The following is a 22,422-nucleotide window of genomic DNA, read 5'->3' on the forward strand; positions in this document are numbered from 1 at the left end:
GCGTATTGGAGGAACTGCAAGTGATTCAGTGTGGCTGAAGCTCAAATTCAAGATGGAAAGTGGAAAGAGATGGTGCTGGGAAGACATAAATGTACCAGATCACAAAGGACCTTGCCTGCTATGTAACGCGAGTTTGAACATGAGTTGGATGTGGAGGAGTAGTGGATGACTCAGGTTTCTTGCTTGGATCACTGATGGATGGTGGGGACATAGAGAACGATGTCAGAGGAGTAGCTTTGGCAGGATGATAATGGTGTATTTATGTTCTGACATATTGAGTGTAGACACGTCTTGAAGGCAATTGCATGAGTCTGGAGATCAGAAGAGAAGTCATTCAAGATAGTGAACTTGGGAGTTGTCAATACATAGCATAAATCCCTGGGTAGGAATAAACCTACTTTGGGAGACTGTATAGAATGAGAAGAGACAAAGTTGAGAATGAAGCCCAAAGGGCTGAGTCAGTGCGAGAAGAGGACTCTGCAAAAGAGAATGAGAAGGCGCCAAGAGAGGGCTAGGAAGGAAACCAAGAAAATCTTGTGTCACAAGGCCATGGAAAAAGAAGTTTTAAGAAGAAAGGATTGAACCAACAATTTGAAATACATCAGAAAAGACAAGTAAATTAAGGCATGAGTTAATCAACAAGGAGATGACTACTATAACCAAAACTATTGCTCAGTAGCTGAGAGAATGATGATTAACATGTTTGAGCATCTGCTTGGTTTGTCAGGCACTGCACTAGAAACATGTCACCATCTTTAAATTGCACATCAGCAATTTACCCATGGAGTCAGTAGGCTTGGACAGATTAAGTTCTCATTAGATCTAAGTGATGTCAAAGGCTCTTGAACACTCCACCTTAAGAGGATGGGAATCAGGAAAGAAGATACTGGCACAGCAGAATTTGTAAATTGTGTCTTACTTTTCATCTCTATGCTCTATTACCAATTGACAAGGTAAATTATGTTGACTATAATCACAAATTCTCTAATTCTTATACATTAACATATCAAAATGAATGGCTAAGTGTATTGAATGGAATTTGCATTATCCATACCACTAGGAGAGACATTCTAAACATTTAATGACTGGCCAGGCACAGGCAGGGACCAATCTGAAAGAATGCCCCAGCACTGGAGCCGATCCTGGAGGCCCCCTGCTGTGCCATGCGGTGTCCAGTTGCTGAGTGGTGGGGACTTACAGGAAAGGAGGAAAGGGCAACAGTTATTATTAGTGTGGAAGTATTCCAATGTTTTAAAAACCAGTGTGGCCATTTTGTGCATATCAGCTCAATGTTAACCTAGATCACTTTGCATGTGTGTGTCTGTATGTGTGTGTGGGTGGGGGGTATGTTTTTGTTTCTGGTTAATTTTCTTTTAATTGAAATATAGTTGATTTACAATGTTTCAGGAGTACAGCAAAGTGATTTCTATGTTCTTTTTCAGATTCTTTTCCATTATAAGTTACTCTAAGCTATCGAATATAGTTCCCTGGGCTATACAGCAGGTCCTTGTTGCTTATCCACTTTACATATACTAGTGAGCATCTGTTAACGTTGTTGTCGTTCATTCACTAAGTCGTGTCCGCCTCTTTGTGACCCCATCGACCGCTTCCCTGTCCCTCACCATCTCCCAGAGTTTGTCATGTCCATTAAATCTGTTAATACCAAATTCCTAATCTATCCCTACCCCGCTTCCTGGATATCACTTATATATTGTACTTACTTATAGTACATACATGGGGAGAAAGTATTTTATGCTTTAATTCCACAACTTTCCCTAAATGGGAAGAATGTTTTTTAAAAAAGCGGAATTAATTTCAAGTAGTGTTAACCTGGTAAAGTGACAGTGATCCTTAGTGGGTGAGAGGAGGCAGAAGCCCTCACAGGACTGTTTGTGTGCAGAGAATTTCTGTCATACACTTCTACTTTACACTGATAAACTCCTGCTTCTTCCTCAGTGGCATCGTGGATTAGGAGCCGAGAATGAAATGAAGACTGTGAAATCTTCGTCTTCCTCTGGAACTGCGGTAGGCCCCTCCCCCATTCAATAGTGCCATTGTGGGTGATTTGAAGAAGCAGATCAAAGGCTCGAGATCTGGGGGGCTGGAACAGCCATGTCACGGTGAGTGGAACCTTGAGGTCAGAGTAGCCAACCCTCACTATGCAGGACAGGTCAAAGGTGTTGGTTAATTTCACTTGTGGTAGACGGCTCATCAGACTAACTTGTAAACTTGACTCTGTGGGCAGAAACACAAAACACGATTCCTAACATGTTTATCAAATCAAGGTACAGTGCTTCTAAGTTTTCCTAGTCATTACCTCTTCACACTGAACCATGTGTTCATACACTGGGAGTATCAAATATTTGGGGCTAGAAATTGATTCACAGTACAGGCCGTCCTGAATTCTGACCTCAGTTTTCTAAAGTTGACCCTCTTGTAAGAGTGTTCTCAGCAGAGACAACAAACAGGCAGTGTTTCCCCAGTCCACTGCTTAGACAGCTGCTACTGAGGGGGTGGGGCGCGCCCCAGCCCTGCTGGCCGGCCTCCTTCCCTTACCCTACTGCTGGGCGCGCTATCCCTGTTCTACACTTGCAAGGGAGATTCCGCAATCCCAGGCTGCAGCTATCAGAAGCCTGAAGGTATGAGGGTCCGCTTCGCTTGGCATATCTCTTTCCTAAGTCTACTCCAAATGATACGATTTTGTTCTTAGCCTTGAATAACAACAATAAGTTGCACCCTAAAGACCATCTTTATAAAAATGAGTAAACTTTAGAGACCAGTTGGCAGACATGGTAACCAGAGACTCTGCTCTGTATTCTGGGGTATACATACTGTAACTAGAGGATTCAGGATGACATGCAATCAAATTCCACGGCATCCCACTACAGAAGGAAGATACTGATGATATGCAAGTTCAGCAAAGGCTTTCCCTGACACTTACCAAGGGGCTTTACAGTGATCGACAACTTCTGAGTCCAGCTCTGGTTTCTGGCCTGGCTCCCGGTCCTCTCAGACACTCTGCACTCGTACATGCCACTGTCTGTGAGGGTGGTGGAGGCAATCTCAAGTTGGAAGGTGGCCCAGTCCATTTTCTCCAGCCTTGCATTTCTGAGGTTATCGAGTTCTGCATAGGAAGCACCCAGCTTCACGGTGCCATCCTGCTCCATGCCAGCCACAAACACCGGCTGTGTCTGGTTTTGTGGGACATGCCACCAGGCCACAGTCAGGAGATTCTCAGCTCCATCTGCCTTGCAGAGAAGGGTTAATGCCTCTCCTTCCCACACTGCTTGCTGCCGGTTCTTGGTAGACACGACCACATTTCTTGCTGTGGATTACAGGTTTTAGAAGAAAAAGATATTTCGAGTAAATGAAAAGTTTTCTAAAAAACAGTGAACTCTCATTAATTAAGACTTGACTACTTTGTGACAAATCCAATCAAATTGTTCACTCTTGCACCATCCCCCAGAATAAAAGATTTAATCAACACTTAAATAGTAGAAATGGCAGAAAGAACACCAGAAGAACTAATTTACATGTAAACAATTTACAGTTTGCCCTAAGTTTTAGTGATTTGTTCCTTAGGCACATCTAGTTGGGAAAACACATGGTATTATTTTGTTAAATTAATTAGAGTTGGTGTATGAGACTGAAAGTAATGAAGCTGTGTTTATTTCAATGTTTAGTTTTCTAGAATTCAGACTTTCACAGTTAAAAATGACCTTCCTCTCCTTACTTATCTTTCCCTAATTAGTATGTATCTGAACAGTGAAGAAGTACTGTTAATTATATTTCTGTTCAAAATACTGCCATTAAAAAGCAATTACTTGAAGAGGGCGTGGAGAAAAGAGAATCCTCTTACACTGGTGGTAGGAATATAAATTGATACAGACCCTATGGAGAACAGTATGGAGGTTCCTTAAAAACTGAAAATAGAACTACTGTATGACTCAGAAATCCCACTCCTGGGCACATACCAGAGAAAACCATAATTACAAAAGATACATGCACCCCAATGCTCATTGCAGCACCATTTACAACAGGCAAGACATGGAAGCAACCTAAATGTCCATTAACAGAGAAATGGGTGAAGCACATGTGGCACATATATACAACGTAATGTCACTCAGCCATAAAAAGGAATGAAATTGTGCCACTTGCCGAGACTTGGATGGACCCAGAGCTGTCATACAGAATGAAGAAAGTCAGAAGTTGAAAAACAAATACTGTGTATTAATGCATATACGTGGAGTCTAGAAAAATAGTACAGATGAATCTATTTGCAAAGCAGAAACAAACACACATATGTAGAGAACAAGCATATGGACACCAAGAGGGGATACAAGGGGTAGGATGAATTGGGAGACTGGGATTGACATATATACTCTGCTATGTATAAAACAGATAACTAACAAGGACCTCTGTTGGGGCACAGAGAACTCTACTCAATGCTCCGTGGTGACAAAAGGGGATATGTGTATATGTATAGCTGGTTAGCTTTTCTGATTATTAGCTTTTCTGCTAATATGCTAATATGTATATATATATGTATATGTATAGCTGATTAGCTTTTCTGTTAATTAGCAGAAATTAGCACAAAATTGTAAAGCAACTAAACTCCAATAAAAAAATTTTTTTAATTAAAAATGTCTTATTTTAAAAAATTATTTGGGGGAAAATGTATGTATATATAAATATATATACTATAAATACAGATATACTTCCCCCTTAAGTATTTTTAAAATATATATATATACACACACCTATACACACACACATATATATACATTTCTTTTTTTCAAATCATATATTCACTCATATATATTGTTGGTTGAAGGGACATCCTTCCTATACCTGAACTACAGTGTAAAACAGTAAATGTAAGTCCGGCTCCCAGATGGAAAATTCAAGATGATCAGAAATGTGGACTTCCTTTCAACAGATACTTCCTGTGCGAGGCCTTGTCCTGGGTGCTTTGCGGGCAATGCAAAGATCCCTCAAGCTCATGCATCCTAGGCAGCCCAGCCTCAAGCTTAAGGCCAAGGTCCCTGGAGTTATTATAGAATTACCCTGGACAACAAAGTGAACCTCTCTGAGCCTCAATTTCCTTTCCTGTAAAGGAAAGGGGGTAATAATAGCACCTCACTTTTGCACTGTGAGAAGACTAAGTGAATGGCACGTGCAAAGGGCTTACCTGGCTGGCAAGGAAAAGTTCCCAGCAAAAGACAGCTACTAGCATTAGTGTGTAGTGACAGTCCCTTCGTGAGAGCAGAGGTGTTCAAAGTCAGAAAAGGAAAATTAAAAGATTTTTAAAAATTTTATATTTTCTAGACTCGTGGGATCTTAGTTCCCTGATCAGGGATAAACTGGGCCCTCAGCAGTGAGAGCATGGAGTCCTAATCACTGAACCACCAGGGAATTTCCAGGAAAACAAAACAGAACTGGCATTTGAAATCTTAATAGGATCTAAATGAATTTGCAAACTGATCTTCTCTGCTGAAGAAGAATTCTGTCTTTAACAGCTTTATGGATGAACATATGTTACCAAGACAGAAAGAAGGCTAATGTCCACAAATAGATTAATATATATCTACCTATTATATATATATGTATATAACATAACATATATTTATATAAAACTTGCTTCCAAATTTGGGGTATTAGAGGCATTATTACACTTTTTTTTTTTTTGAAGTTAAAAATAGACTCATAACTAAAGTTTCAAAATTATAGGGGAAATTGTTAGTCATAATCTTACTATTCAAATATAACCATTATGATAGGTTTGGAGCAGTTTCAGTTTTTTAAAAAAAACTGTGGTTTCCTTACTTTATTGTGGTCATTGCTGTCTCCGAGTCAGAAGTGACACACTCACCAGGCATGGGTGAGGCGCGCCTGCATAGTGGTAGGGAAGTACCCTCTGCTGTTTAAAACATTCACGGGATGATGAAACTGCTCATACTCAAGTAATGGTTTGAGTTTCAAAACCAAGTGCTCAATAGGGTCTTTAATAAATCTGCTACTAACTTTTTCTGTTTCTCCATAAAAAGAAACAGGTTGGACTCCAGCCTGCACAGAGTATTATTTTCGGCTTGGGCAGACCACCTACTTGATAGGCGTGTGATCTGTGTGCCCCAAAGCACACCTTTTGGTCCCTCTGGCACAGATTCCTATGTCCTGAGTTTATGAAAGGTTTACAGTTCTGCTCCAGTGGAGATGGATACACAAGGTTGAGATTTAGCTCTGTGTAAATATGTAAACACGCCTACATAGTTTTTTCTGAATCCTAACAAGAAAGACCAAATGTTTAGTGTAAAAACTAACACCAACACACTTCCTGGCTCGCCAATCTAGGCCAAAGCTGTGCATCTCCACTCCAAGCAAATGGGGTGATGGAGAAGAGCATGGAAGTGTTTGTGTCTATGGAGATGCCTCCAATAAGCGAGTACAACAAGGACATCTTCATTTTGGGTTTGTTATTTATTTTTTTGGTTTTTGCTTTGGGGCAATTCATCTTCCTAGACTTTGAATTTAATACTCAGCCCAGAAAATCATAGTATTGCTTGTGGATTTATCAGTTTTCTCTCCACACAAAAAGAACTGATTATTCAAACATGCTTAAGGTCATGCAGCCTTCAGAAACTTAACAGGAGCTGGATGGCCTTCCAGATAATCAGACCCAGCCTATCTGGGTCAGATAGGCATCTCACCACATCACAGCAACATGTAGGCAATAGAGTCTGCCCACTCTTGCTGCTTCTTTTCTTACTCTGTGTCATGGGTGGATGCAGAATTAAGACTAAGTATTGTTCCCTGTATCAGGTTAAGAACACAGAGAACTGATGAAAGACACCTGAAAGATGTTGAAAAAGTAGAGGGGGTAATGTGGGTGTTTATTTCTCAGGAAAGAGGCAAGTATAAGCTCTTTTCCCTTAATCAACTCAAAATACACACACACACAAGGAGACAGGGGCTTCATGAATGCAGGTATTCTCGGCTGAAAGAAAACCCAACACACCAATCAGAAATAATAGCAAATAGAATCAAGAATCTAAGATGGCAAGAAGGGACTTAAAGACAGTGAAATTAGATTATCTTACAACTGAGGAAGCTGAGAATTAGTGAAGTGAAGTACATGGAGTGTTCATGGTCACAGCCTGTTTATTGGCTCAGGAGTAGGACTCAGGTCTTCAGCTATATGGGTGCGTGCTCAATCACTTTAGTTGTGTCCAACTCTTTGTGACCCCATGGACTGTAGCCCACCAGGCTCCTCTGTCCATGGGATTTTCAGAGAAGAATACTAGAGTGGCTTGCCATTTCCTCCTATAGGGGATCTTCCCAACCCAGGGATCAAACCTGAGTCTCCTGGGTTTCCTGCACTGCAGACGGATTCTTTACCCACTAAACCACCTGGGAAGCTCCCAGGTTTTCAGCTAGTTTGGGTGCTTCCCTTTATTCCACTCCACCTCAGAGTGACCTGATTGATACCTGACTTCAGGAGACCTCCCGTGTCCATGAAGGTATCCAGTACTCAAAAAGGAGGACATCAAAATGCAGCCCAACCGTGTCTGGCCCCGAATTCACATACCTGCTTGTTTCCAAAGGCGCACAAAGCTGTCTGGTGATTGTTTTTTCTGAAGCACCTGCCAGGAGCCCATCTGAGCTCTTGTCACCTCTGCCACTACACATCTGTATGCACCTTCATTCTCTGGGCCCACAGAGAAGATCTTGAGAGAGAAAGACTTGGGGCTTAACTTTGAAACCTGGAGCTGTCCTTGACTTGCTCTTTCTTGGTAATCTTTCTTCAGATCCAGAACTCCGCCAGCATCAATGTGGGCCATTTCAACATCATTGAAGAACCAAGTGGCCTGAAGGTGTGGGTCCTGGCCACCGCCCATGACCAGGCAAACCAGTTCTAAGGATTTTCCTTCATGTACTGTGCTCTCAGCTCTAATGTTGACTTGAAAATCTCTCACTAGGAAACAAAAGCAAGGCAGATATTTAGAGAGGTCACTGCACCTATCCCTTTAATACCAGAGAGCGATGCTATCTCCTATCAGGATAGTACAGGGATTGAATTTAATGTGGGGGATCAGAGATGCCAAAGAAATGCCTAGAATCAAAATGCCCTTGACTATTTTTTAAATTATCTAGAAAGAACAACACATGTGATTTTCTAAATGCAATACTATTAAGCAAGATGAATGCATGGATGTGTAAAGTACATAGTAATGTATCTTTTAAAATAAAATATTTTATACTATGTTGAACTGATGTAAATTGTGATTTCTTGCTCTCATTTTTGGCTGAGAATATCCAGTGGAATTTTCCTAAGTTAAAAGCATATGTGATATATGGCAAATCCACAGCTAACATCGCACTTAATAGTGGAAAACGGAAAGCTTTTCATCTAATATCAAGAATAAGACAAGGATGATCACTCTCACCACTTCTATTCAACATGGTATTGGAAGTCGTAGCCAGAGCAATTAGACAGAAAAAGAAATTAAAAGCATCTACATTGGAAAAAAAGAAGAAAGACTCACTGTTGGCAGATGACATGTTCTTACATATAGGAACCAAAAGAAAAAAAGAAAAAACCCACCAAACTCCACCAAGAAGCTGTTAAACTAATAAAGAATTTAAGAAAAGCTGCAGCGTACAAAATCAACACATGAAAAAAATCAGTTGCAGCTCTATACATTAACAGTAAACTATCAAAAAAAAATTCAGAAAATAATCCCATTTACAATAGTATCAAAAAGAAGAAAATACTTAAGGATAAATTTAACCAAGAGGTGAAAGAGATGTACAATGAAAACTGTAGAACACTGACGAAAGAAACTGAAGATGAAAGAAATAAATGAAAAGATACCCCATGTTCATGGGTTAGAAAAATTAATATTATTAAAATGCTCATATCACCCAAAGCAATCTACAGATTCATTGCAATCCCTGTCAAAATTCTAATAGCATTTTGAAATAGATAAAAACAATTCTGAAATTCATATAGAACCACAAAAGACCTTGACTGGCCAAAGAATTTTGAGCAAGAGCTGTAGGCTTCACATTACCTGTTTTCAAAATGCATTACAAAGCTACAGTAATCAAAACTATGATACTGGCATAAAGACATATAAACCAATGAAACAGGATAGAGAACCCAGAAATAAATTCATGAATCTTTGTCAATTAATCTTCAATAAGGGTGCCAAGAACACACAACAGGGAAAAGATAGTCTCTTCAATAAATGGTGTTGAACCAACTGGATATCCATATGCAGAAGAATAAAGCTGGACCCCTATCTCACAGCATATTAAAAAAAATAAACTCAAAATGAATGGAAGATTTAAACCCAAGACCTGAAATTGAAAAACTACTAGAAGAAAATAAAAAGGGGGACTTCCTTGGTGGTCCAGTGGTTCAGGCTCTGTGCTTCTACTGCAGGGGGCATGGGTTCGACCCCTGGTCAGGGAGCTAAGATCCCACATGTCATGCAACATGGCCAAAGGAAAAAAGAAAAGAAAATAGAAGGAAAACCTTCCTGACATTAGTTTGGGCCATGATTTTCTGGATATGACCCCAGAGGCACAGGCAACAAAAGCAAAAATAGACAAGTAGAATTGCATCAAAGCAAAAAGATTCTGTACACAAAAGAAACAATCAGCAGAGTGAGGAGACAATCTATAAAATGGGAGAAATTATTTGCAAACCATGTATTCAAAAAGAGGTTGCTATTCAAAATGTATAAGAAACTCATACACATTAATAGCAAAAAATTCCAAATAAGTTGACATAAAAATGAAAAAGGATCTGACTAGATATTCTCAAAAGAAGACATATAAATGGCTAAAAATATGGAAAGGAAGATGCTTATCACTAATCACCAGGGAAATGCAAATTGAAGCCACAAGATATCACGTCACATCTGTTAGAATGGCTGTCATCAAGAGACAAAAGATAGCAAGTGTTGGTGAGGATGGAGAAGAAAAAAGAACCTTTGTATACTGTTAGTAGGAATGTAAATTGGTATGATCATTATTGAAAACGGTGTGGAGGTTCCTCAAAAACTAAAAGTAGAACTACCACATAACCCAGCAATCCCCACGTCAGGGTACATATCCAAAGGAAACGACACGGTGTCTCAAAGAGATACTGCACTATGTTCATTACTCATAATATCCAAGATATGGAAACAACGCAAGTGACTGCCAAAGGATACATGGACGAAGAAAATGTATATATACACAATGGACTATTATTAAGCCATGAGAAAAAAGGAAATCTTACTGTTTTCAAAAACATGGATCAACCTGGAGGACATTTTGCTATGTGAAATAAGCCAGACACAGAAAGACTGTGGAAACGAAAAATGGTGACCACATGGAAGCAGAGAGTAGACCGGTGGTTGCCAGGGCTTGTGGGAGTGGGGTAAATGGGGAGACGTTGGTCAAAGAGTACACAGTTTCATTTATGCAGGATGAATAAGTTCTGGAGATCTAATGATTACAGTTAGTAATACTGTGTGGTGTTACCTGAAATTTGCTAAGAAAGTAGATCTTAAGTGTTACACATACACGACACACCATGTGAGCTAACGAACTTGATCATAGTCATTTCACAATGCAAACAGATATCAAAACACAGTACTGTACACCTTAAACATATCCAATTTTTTATTGATTTAAATAAATACATTTTAAAAATAAAGACTTTTACATTAAAAAAATTTTTTTCAAAGAAAGGGGGAAAAAAAAGCATATATGATGTGTCTCCACAGGACTCCCCGTGTATAATTTGGACATGTAACGTCATCAGGACAGTTTTTAATGGAACAGAATAATACTCCTCTTTAAGAAAAAAGAAGAAAGAAAACTTCAGTCAACCACCACTGGATCATTGCTGTTAGCATGAATGTTTATGGTTTTAGATCTCCTCCTAGTGGACCGAAGCTCATGTGGAGAGACCAGGAATTACAATGGAGGCTTCCTGCTTGCTCTGGTGAAAATGCCAATGGATCACGAAGAGTGACATTATTGCAAGGTAAAGGAGTCAGGCGAAGGGAGCACTGACAAGGCTTCACATTGGAAACTGGGGCTATTCTGAGGCACAAGTAACCGTGGAGAGAGGGCCTTGGACAGACACACCTGTCTTCAAACACCAGCTCCACTTCTCACCAGCTGAGCAAGCTTAGGCAGACCATTAGCTGGGGCTCTGGGTTGTGTTTTGAAAACCGGAATTTGACAACTTGCTCTGAGGCTGGTTGTTAGGACTACGTTAGATAATGCAGCTGAAGTGCTTACACAGAGCCTGGCAAAAATGGCAACAGAACTATTTCCCTGTATGGTCTGTGGAATCTACCTAAGAGTCAACAGATTTTATCCCATATAAAACCTCCCGTGGACATAGCCAGTGGACAGAGCCCCAAATGAATATCTTTCTTATTTATGCTCCAAAAATGACAAAAGCAAAATTTACCCAAACTTTCTAAATGATCTTGTTTTATATTCAACCAAAGATTTTAAAATAAAAATCGGGAGTTCCCTAGTGGTTCTGTGGTTAAGACTCCATCCCTGGTGGTCCTGTGATTAAGATTCCAGGCTTTCACTGCTGAGGGCACTGATTCAGTCCCTTGTTAGGAAGCCAAGATCCCGCAAGACATGGGGCACAGCCAAAAAAAGGGGAAAAAACCCAAACAAACAGAAAGATATCCCCCAAATACCCACCACTAGCATATTAATGAATTTCCTGAGAAGATAATTACCTGTCGGCTGGACCCTGAGAGTTGTTCGATCTGTTTGCTTTTTCGTGATGGAAGTCCAGGTTTCATCAGGATCCTGAATCCATTCAGATGCCTCACAGAACAGCTGACCTTGATCTGAAGGCTGGAGCCTCCCCATGGACAGCCTGAAGGTAGTGACCCCAAGCTTGTCGAGTCGCACGTCACCAGCTGCAAACCTCTCTGTAAACAAGGGCCCAGGGAGCAACGTAAAATCTTTGGAGAGGGAAATAATCTTGCTGGCTTGGCTTCCTTCTCCATCCTTCATCAGGTACCAGGTGATAGAGAGGTGGGTATGTTGAGCTGTGGCTTTGGACACCTCACAGGTAAGTTCCAACTGCTCACCTTCCTCCTTATTTAGAGTCTGGGGAGCCATGGCCACCGAGAGGGTATCTGGAATAACTGAACACAAAGGAATGATGGTAATTGACTTAGATCAATTAGAGGCTTAGTTAGACTAGCCTCTCTAGATGAAGGTGGTGGCCTGACCCTCCATCTGTAAAGTACATTCTTTGAGTTGCTTCCCATCAGCCGTATGCTTTACCTATTACCAACAGGAACATTGGCATCTAGTACATACAGTCTACGGAACCTGGCAAAGCTCTTGGTTCACTGTTATGTTTTTAGCACAGTCTGTAACCCATTTAGCTACTCAGACACAGAGGTTTTAAATGGGAAAAGCACAGGGAGCTAGAAGACCTATATTCTGATCCTATGTTTGTCCCTATTTGACTCCAGGAACTGGAACAAGTCACTTCACTTGTTTGGGCCTTCACCTGCTCCTTTATAAAACAAAGTTCTGAAATAATCTGTTATGATTTATCTTTCAGAGCCAAAATGCAACCCTTACCAAAGTTTTCATAACCATCCTATACCCTAACATTCTCTTCCTCCTCAAAGGAGATCACACAGCCTAAGTTTATGTGAAAGCAACATTTAGATTCAACAATGAATGTTTATTGAGCCTCTACTCAGTGCTAACCAGTGTGCTAGGGAGTGAAGTAAATGTTCTCTTACAGTGCTTGGGGTAAGATCAGAGATGGTCATATAAGAAGCCAATTACCACATAAACTGGGTGAGTGCTAATAACAGTGGTGTGAATAGAACATCAACAAGGAACAAAGATGGGAATACTGCCCACAACAGTCAGAACAGGTTTCACCGGAGAGGAAATGTTTAAACTGGGTTTGAAAGTATATGTAGGAGTTTGCTAGGCTGAAAAGGAAGTGATAAGATATTCTAGGCAAAGGGACAAAACAGTAATTTCAAATATGATCCTTGCCACATAGGAAAATACACTAGAGAATGGTAGTTTGAGAATAACTATTTCCACATTAATGACTTACTTCGTATGATATTCAGTACAGTTCCGTCACTCAGTCGTGTTATATATAAATGTATTATATCAATACCAGCTCTTCTATCAAGTTAATATTCTGCTTCCAAGAAGAGACATGAGAACTCTCAAAGCTTTGTCTGATGCTGTGTTATTATCAACCTATGGATAGCTGTGGGCAAGGCCTAGGAATACCACATCATATCTAACTCTTCATGACAAAGTTGATTGGGAAAATGAATTGAGAGTTTTAGAGAACATGAGATATCTATCTGTGACAAACTCCAAAATATCCAGAGGGGTTCATGGGCTCTTTTGCTAAAACGAACAGAACAATATAAAGCCATGTCACAGTGCAAGGCATTGTTATGATGGAGACTCTGGTTTGTCAGGGGCTGGCTAGCAAAGAAGCACACACAGCTTACCAGTAAGATTAGTCTTCGCACTGTAAGTCCCATAGTATTTTTCATCAGTGTTGGGTGTAAAACACTCATACTCGCCAGTATCCTTCATCTGGAGCTTGGAAATGTGCAAAAAGACTGAGTTACCCTGGACCCTCTCCACGTAGATTTCCCTACTTTTTACCCGGTTTGCATACACCACATAAGAGAAGGTGTCATCCATGGTGCTAATGATCTGGATTTCTTGTGTCGGGGCTGTCGGCAGGTAAACAGACCATTGGAAATGCTGCTCAGAAGGTCCTTGGTGGCCAGTTACATTGCAGCCAATGCTGACGGGGTAACCTTCAGCTCTGAACAGCGGTCCTTTCTGAACTGTTACTTCTCGCTGGCCAATGCTGAGCTTAGCTTGCAAGTAGGAGAAAGAAAAGGGAATAAAAATAGATTAGTGCTCCAGTTCCCAATGTGCCACATTATGTAGCTCCCTGTATTACAGTTCTAGAAAATGAGATCGCAGGTTATTAGCTATAATCAACTCAAATGTTCAATACCTTCTTCAGGGTGAGGAGCAGTGGAATGGCTTGATGAGTTAATTGTCCTTTTATAATTCTAACTTCTAGAGTAATCTCTAGTCTCTTAAAAAAGAATAGCTTCATCAGTGTAACATGACCACTTCTATAAAATACACCTACTTACCTAAGTGCACCTGAAGTAAATATGATGTATGATAATTCACCTTTTATATTATTTTATGGAAAAATTCTCAGTATACTTCCTCAAGCCTCTAATTCTTAGGTACCTGTCATCGAGCTGTCCTGACAGAAATGATTGCTGGAGAGACCGAGTCCATGGCACTGCCCTGGTGCTATGCCTTTTCCTGCTGGTTGGTTGGAACTATTTGTAGCTCCCGGCCAGGTCTGGTGCAAGATTAGCTAAACTTAGCATCTGAAGAAGCAGCAGTACTTCCTTTCTATACCATAGAGGGTTTTTCATTTTGTAATTTTTTAAAGAGCCACTACAGCTTTATTGAAAAGCTTCATAAAAGATGACTGTCAAGTCCAACAGGATCCGGGATCAGACTTAGTTTAGTTGCTCTCTTATTTAAAGCTTTCTGTTGGGATCACAGTGGAATGCTTCATGTTAGGACAAAGCTCAAGTATTAGATCTAAAGGAGAAAATATTATTTAGTGATAATATTTCTTTTGACATACACATTTTCAAAATCAAGACTTTTTAAGAAATTAAAGTGTATGTGTTTATTTCTTATGTTAATATTAAAGGCTGGTTTATTCTGTGTTATAGAAAGAACAATGAACAAGTGATAGAGATGCCACAAAGGTGAGCTAGGTCTTTCCCCGGGGCCTAGGGCCGAGGGGAAAGACATCAGAAGAGTCCAGCAGGGAGCAATTACTGGTATTACGGAATTACAGAGTAGAGTTCATAAGCAGGAATGGAAGAAGCAGAGCATCTGCTGAATTTTGTGAATCCACAAGGACAAAGAGTAAGGGAGACCAGATTGGAAAAAAAAGTGGGAGAAAGGAAAAATGACATTACAGAGACCATGGTAAGGTTACATATAGAAATTTTAGAATGAAAACAGTTCTGATAGGAGGGGACCTGCAAAAACAGGGAGAAAGTGTAACTGGTCACGATGCAGTCAACTAAAAATTGCATATGGATACAATCAATGCAAAACTGAAAACAAACATCCAATCAATCAACCAACTGTATACATTTCCAGTAATCATTTAAAATATACTAATTTATTCATAAATCCCAGTTAAATATGATACATATACATTAGGCTTTTTTTTTGTAATAAGCACTTAGGAATAGAAGTTAGAAAATATGAGAAAAAATTTTGTTACTTTAATTTTTTTCAAAACAGGACTTTTTATTGAAGTATAGTTGATTTACAATGTTGTGTTAGTTTTAGGTGTACAGCAAAGTGATTCAGTTATACATACTTATATATCTATTCTTTTTCAAATTCTTTTCCATTATATGTTATTACAGGATATTGAGTATAGTTCCCTATGCCATACAGTAGTCAAATTTTTAAATATTATTTACCAAAAAATTATTCTACAGAGGCAATGTGAAACATTGTCAGCAATGCTAGCCAGTCTTAGGCATACATCTTAAAGATATGTGAGCACTGCACCAGCCTACACATGGGAAAGCATCCACAGCAGCACAGTTCATTGCAGCCCCAAACTGGAGACAGCCTATAGGTCCATCAGCAGTAGAACAGGCAGGCCGTGGTACAGTCATAAAACGGAATCTTATACAGAAATGAAAGTAAGTGAATTGCAGCTGGCTGCAGAAACATGGATCCCTGTGTTTAAGGAAAGATGCTGAACACTTAGAATCTTTTTGACTATATACAAAATGAATATAAAATTTAAAGAAAGGCAAAAAAACCCCACACTGTATTGTTTAGTGATGCAAACAAAAGAAATTAAACCTTTTTTTTTTTTTTTTTTTAAAAAAAGCTAAGAAGTAGTAATCATGGAAGTCAGTAAAGTGATTGTGTGTGTATCTGGTGGGGCATACAGCAAGGTAGATGGGTGATTCCAGGGTCCTAGCGATGTTCTATTTCTTCTCCTGCATAGCGATTACATGGTTTTTACTTTTTATTTATTAAATTTCATTGCTGTGTTTTATTAGCTTTCCTTTTTAATTAATTAAGTTTTGGCTGTGTTGGGTCTCGTTGCTACAAGCAGGCTTTCTCCACTTGCGGTGAGCGGGGGCTAATCTTTCATTGCGGTGTGAGAGCTTCTCCTTGCGGTGGCTTCTCTTGTTGCCAAGCAGGGGCTCCAGAGCACAGGTTCGGTCGCTGTGGCACGTGGGCTTAGCTGCCCTTGCAGCACATGGAATCTTCCCCAGCAAGAGATCGAACCCGTGTCCCCTGCCTTGGCAGGTGGATTCTTAGCCACTGGACTACCAGGGAAGTCCCTTTTCTTATGTGTTATATCTGCACAGTAGAAATGTTTTAAAAAATATGATTTCTGAGGTTCCACTGATACGTTTATGTCAGGGGATGTTTCCACAATATTATTTTTTGTGCCTAGGCAGCATTTACTCCAGATTTTTTATGACTTTTCAGAGAGATGGGTACATTTGAAACATTTTATTGTGAAAAGTAGTACTTTATTTTCTTCTGCTTCAGTTGCTAATTCAATTAATATTTATCTAACCACTTATAGTATTTCTGATGCTTCAAGGACTAAGATATGAAGATGAGTTTAGGATAGTCTCTGACTTCTCGATTTTACAATTTAGTCAAGTAGGGTGGTTGTCATCTCTCCTGGAAAGATATATGATAAAACTTCTTTGAGGAATTTGAAGGAAGGAGAGATTACATTTTAGAGGAGGAAAATAGGTAAGGTGTATGGAAGAGATAGTATTAAAAATGGACCTTGGAGAAGGTTATGGCAATTTAAGTGGAGAGAAAGGGTATTTTTCAGTGAAGGAGACTTCATGAAAAGACTGTATAAGTAGTAATCAAAAGAATTGTTCAGGAAATAGGGAGTAATCAGTTGGATTCGGGGGTGGGTTACACAAAGATTAATAGAAAGAGGTAAGATTGGGCAGAAATTTTGAGTCCAAAGCATGAAGGGCTTAACTGGCATGTTTAAAAGTTTGGGCTTGATTGATAGGCAATGGGGAACCCACAGGAAGTGTTATAAAATTCTTAGTAAAATTAACCTGATGGTGTGTAGGATGATGGAGTTAGAAGTAGATATCAGATAATTACAGAAGCTCAGGAGATAAGTGATGAAGGCAGTAGAAATGGAAAGAAAGGAGCTATAATTTGAGAGCCACTGTGGAGATAAATCTATAGAGTTTTTCAGCGTCTTAGATGCTTGGAAGTTAAAGAGGTGGATGGAAGACAAGAGGAAATCAAAGATGATACCAGATTTTGTAAGGGTGACTGGGAGTAACAGTACTATTAACAGGAATAAGGCTATCAGGAAGAAGTACTATTGTGCGTTCAAGGGTGAAGGAGAAGATAAAGAATTTAATCTTGGAAACACTAAATTAGAGTGCTATGGAATAAACAAGGAAATCCAGCAATTATTTAGAAATATTATTAAAATATATGTCAATATCTGTATCTTTTTCTATACTTTAAAATATACTCTTTGAAAATATTTGTCATCTAGTTATCTTAAGAACTCTGTGATATTCCCGTATTTAGCAATGTCAAAGTTGTAAATGGTGGAGCCAGACTTGAACTTGGATCTACCAATGTCAAATTCCTGACTGTCTCCATTGCTTCCTCACTGCTTCCTGTAAACACTTGTTTGTAACTAGGGAGAGTTCTGGGTTGTAGATGCTGATTAAGTCATTTACACGTTAAGTAGTGGAAAATGTTAGGGGATATAAGAAGAGAGCTAAAGAGAGATTATTAGAGGATCTCTCTATTTAGGAAATAAGATGAGAAATGCATGCTACAGAAAGAAGAATCAGGGAGGTGGGAGGGTAGCCAGTACACTGCAGCTTGAAAACCAAAGGAGCAAAAAGTTCCAAGAAGAAAGAGCTTGTCAGCACTGCTGAATGCTGCTGAGAGGGTAAGGATTCGAAAGGCAGAGAAGTGTCCTTTTAGTTTGATGATGAGGATGTCAGTGGTGATCTTTGTAAAAGAGATTTCAAGAGAGCAGAAGCAGAGCATTTCAAGGGTAAGAAGCAACTACAAGAAGCTTAAACTAAACTACTTCAAGAAGTTTCATGTAGAAGGGAAAGAGAAAAATAGGGTGGTAGTTAGAAAGAGCAGCTCAATGGGGCAGAGCAGTGAGGACAGATGGACACGGGTGCCTCTGCATGTTTATGGGCAGAGGAGCTGCCGAGGGGAGAGATGGATGAAGCCAGAGAGATGATGATGAATGCAGTAAGGTCTTAGTGGAAGCATGAGGTCAAGAACTTGTTTGGGAGAGTACCACTTTCTCAGAAAAGTGAAAGAGACAATGTGAAGGATTAATAGGCATTATGGAGGTACAAAGGAATGATGGACAGAGGCCAGTTCAAATGGTCATGCATGGGGAATCATACACTTGAAGCATCTTATTATAAATCTATTTTCTGTGGGATGTTGCACATATCTCTCCTCCAAAAGAGGAAAATACCTTAGAGGACTGGCCTGTTGCTTTCTGTTTTAATGGACAGATGGTTAGGCACCTCTGGACAGCAGATTCTTGCTGACTGATGCACACACAGCTTAACAATGACATACTGCATCAGAGTCACACTTTTGATACATGAAGAATTTCCTGATGGTATTGGTTTTTTTTCAAAAACATCACTGGCATTGCCAAATTTTCTATTTCAGTGTTATTTGAATTGAAGTTATTTGATTGAACTATATAAAATGGTCCACACCTGACCATTTTTGATATACAAAAACAGCAACTTCAAATACTTCCACCTTATACAAAACCTAGCTGGAGAACATCAAACACAACAAACAACTTCTCTTTCTTTACCCATACAAAATCTCTGCATGCTTGGAGGCTGAAAGCGTTTTCATCCATAATTTAGTGGATTTTTTTTTTTTTTTTCATGAATACAGTCGTAGTAGGACAAACAGTATGTCCTCCCCAGGACCCTCCCAAGTTAATGACTTTTATTTGTAGGGCAGCTAGTTAGGGTGAGTGGTGACAGACCAAGAGGAGAAAGCTAAGTCCAAGGACTCATTTATCCATGACTTTAACCTCATCTGGGCCCATATTCTAACAGGATTCATCAGTCTCTACATATTTTTTTGAACTTTTAATTTTATATTGGGTTATAGCCAGTTAAACAATGTTGTGATAGGTTCAGGTGAATAGTGAAGGGACTCAGTCATACATATACATTTACATATTTATTTTTTAAAATTAATTAGGACAAGGTAAACATTTGCTAAACAATGCAAGTGCTCAACTGATCATCCATCGTTTAGTGTATTTCCTTAATTTCTCCCTTTGTATTTGTAATGACAAATAGCAGGCTTGCAACATCTTTTTCAAGTTACTTTCTGATTAATGTGTTTTTATACAAAATTATATGTGGCTCTATACAAAATTAGTATTTATGGAATCTAAATTTAGAAGAAATAAATGTATAACGCAGTTCAGGTAATGGTTCAAATGAACTAGGGAAAGCCTGGCAGCTTCCCCTTTTTGAACCTTGGTTACTTTCCTTTTCCCAGGCCTTCCAGACCGCTCACCCCCCATCGCCAACCCCCCCCCGAAAAAAAAAAAAAGACACAAAATTTGCAACCGTCTGACTTGTTGCACAACGTAAGCCCAGTTTCCCCATACACAAGCCAAAACACAGTTCAGAGACACAAGGCACAGACACTTGAGAATCACACTCAGATACCCAAATAAGACAAGTAGGAACATGGCAGGCAAGTCCCCAGAGGACCCCAACAGTCTCCTGGTCATCAGTGCCTGCAAAGCCAGTCTGGTGGGCAGCAATTAACCAGCAACTGCTCCCAGTAACTTCGCCTTCAGGCCCCATATCTGACCTTCACCTCTCACTACCCAATGTCCTTTGAGACACGAGCCCAGTTCAATTCAAGCCAAGGGTTTCTTAAGTGCCCCTTTGAGCTGAATGCAGCACCCTTTTTGTCTATTAGCCACAGCCTTGGTTACTCTGATTCTAAGCTCTTTTCGTTCCCCTGTTGTCAGAATTCCTTCACTAATTCCATCTAGTCACTCTAAAGCAGAAGTTTTAAACCTGAGTCCACTTGGGGGATTAAAGAGTTCGTAAACTTGGGTGGAAAAACACCCTACATCTTTATGTAGGGTTTCATCTTTATGTTAGGTTTTCACTAACCTTTATGGAAATTCAGTATTTTCTTCAGCTATGAAGGTAGACAACAAACCATAGATATTTTCACATCACATCTATTGCAGAGTCTTGAAATATTGTTCACATTCATTACTAAATTGAAATTTGGGGGTTAATAGACCACCTCTAGATCTTATCATATAATGAATAAAGAAGAAAATAAATGACTACATTATGATTTACTTTAAAATATTTTGATAACTGCATTTCAATATGATTGTTTTTCCCTATAATCTTATATGTTTTAATTTATATATTTAAAAACTGTTCTGAGATGGGGGTGAAGATGAGCTTCACCAGATGCTAAACGAACCCATAGCACTAAAGAGTACTTGCTCCCTGTTCTGTCTGCTCTGAAACTATTTCATGCCCTTCCCAGTTCATCTGTTCTCCATCCACCCCCAAATTTCTACTTCCTCCACCCTGTTCAACCATGTACAAATGCCCCTAGGCTCATTGAGGCCCTTCCACATGCCCCTCAGCAGAGCCATGTGACTCTTCCTGCCCCCTTCTCAGCTTTACAGTAGTCAACGCCCACTTCAGCTCACAAGTGAAGTCAGAACCTTCTTTTAAGTTAGCCTAAAACTATTACATGCTCTCATAAGCCTTTCATCCAGCCACATCCCCAAGGTATATTAATCTAGACAAGCTCTTATCAGGCATCCCCTGTCAGTCTGAAGAGTTAAGCCTCATCCTATCTCCAGGAATCAGTTAGCCCAAGAAAATAAGGTGAAGGCAGGGCCAGCAAAACTGGCAGATCTAGCAACACACACAAATATAAAAACCTATGGGATCAGGTTCATGGGGCTCAACCAAGCATTGCACCACCTGGAATCAAGGTTGTCTAGGTAGCCAAGAACATCATCAAAAGTCAAAAATGATTGCCAGCACCAGAGACGCGTGCCATTGTTTTCCCTATAGAGACCAAACTGTCCCATTTTATCACCCTACAGTCTCTATTTGACTAGTTCCTGTGGCAACAGTAACATACAAAAGTATGACACTTACTCAGAAAGAGAAAAAATGATGCCACATGTGGGAAGCGTGCCATTTGGACCAATGTAGACCTTTCCTGGTGGTGTCACTGAAGTTGCTCAGACGCCGAGTGACAAATGCTGCGCTCTCACTACAAAGATAAAGAGGAAGCAATCGTGCGGTTTCCAGCCCACTGAGAAGCAGAGATGGCCTGCAAAGGGCAATACAGTTTGCTTTATATGGCTCTTTGATAATCATTCAAATTCGGTGTGAAAAGTTATCTTCATGGGCAGGTAATTATATATAGATACAAATAAGAAAAGATGACCTCCTTCTGGCTAAATATGCATAATTAGGTCATAATGAGGGAATTTAAGTAGACAGAATAAATAAAACAATCAAGAAGAAATTTTCTCTTCTTAGCCCTTACCTTGCCTCCCATCTTGGGAGAGGAAAGGGTTGAGAAAAGAGAGAAGCACAGGTGGAAAACAGGAACCCAGGGAAACATGAGGTGGCGGTGATGCTGGCATGTTCTCGAATCAGGCTGCCTGGGTGTGCACACAGACTCTGATTTTAGTAGTTGATCTTAGAAAAGTTAATTAACATTTCCTAACTCTCATCTACACAACAGAGATACTGTGTACGTCCCATAAGATTGCTGTGAGAATTGAATGAACTAATTCACTGAAAGTGCTCAGAACAACATCTAGTACATAGGAAGTGCCCAATGGATATCAAGGAACATTTAAGGGAATCTTCAGCTGCTCAGTGTGGACCTGGCCACTAAGAATGGCCCTGAATCCAGGCCAAATTAATCCTAGTACTCGAAGACAAGACTGTACAAGGGACAAGCTTACTAAGGATGTTAGTTCTCCAGACCAAGCCTCTATTTAGATACGTCAGGAATGGTCTGGTCTGCTTCAGGCCACAGTTACAGCAGATCCCTGCTCCATCCATCCACCAATCCATCCAACGATTATTTTTTTTAATCTTTTGGGTGCTGTGGCAGGTGCTGCACATACTGGGGTGGACAAAATGTTTCTTTTTGACCAACTCAATACAAAGTCTTTGTTCTCAGGAAGCTTCCACTTACTCA

At 39.8% G+C, this 22,422-nt stretch overlaps 1 protein-coding gene across 1 annotated transcript in view; it reads right to left on the reverse strand.

Annotated features, from left to right (window-relative positions):
- The window catches only part of CD101 (CD101 molecule), a 40,817-nt gene extending 19,340 nt beyond the window's left edge, over positions 1-21,477 (reverse strand). The window contains exons 1-6 of the mRNA XM_005901997.3: positions 21,360-21,477; positions 13,539-13,919; positions 11,763-12,179; positions 7,586-7,972; positions 2,942-3,325; positions 1,831-2,235 (exon numbers count right to left, since the gene is read on the reverse strand). Coding sequence (XP_005902059.2) covers positions 1,831-2,235; positions 2,942-3,325; positions 7,586-7,972; positions 11,763-12,179; positions 13,539-13,919; positions 21,360-21,402 — 2,017 coding nt within the window. The 5' untranslated portion in view covers positions 21,403-21,477. The remainder of the gene's footprint in view (positions 1-1,830; positions 2,236-2,941; positions 3,326-7,585; positions 7,973-11,762; positions 12,180-13,538; positions 13,920-21,359) is intronic.
- Positions 21,478-22,422: the final 945 nt, after the last annotated feature.

This window comes from Bos mutus, chromosome 3 (assembly GCF_027580195.1).
Source record: "Bos mutus isolate GX-2022 chromosome 3, NWIPB_WYAK_1.1, whole genome shotgun sequence".
Classification (NCBI taxonomy): domain Eukaryota; kingdom Metazoa; phylum Chordata; class Mammalia; order Artiodactyla; family Bovidae; genus Bos; species Bos mutus.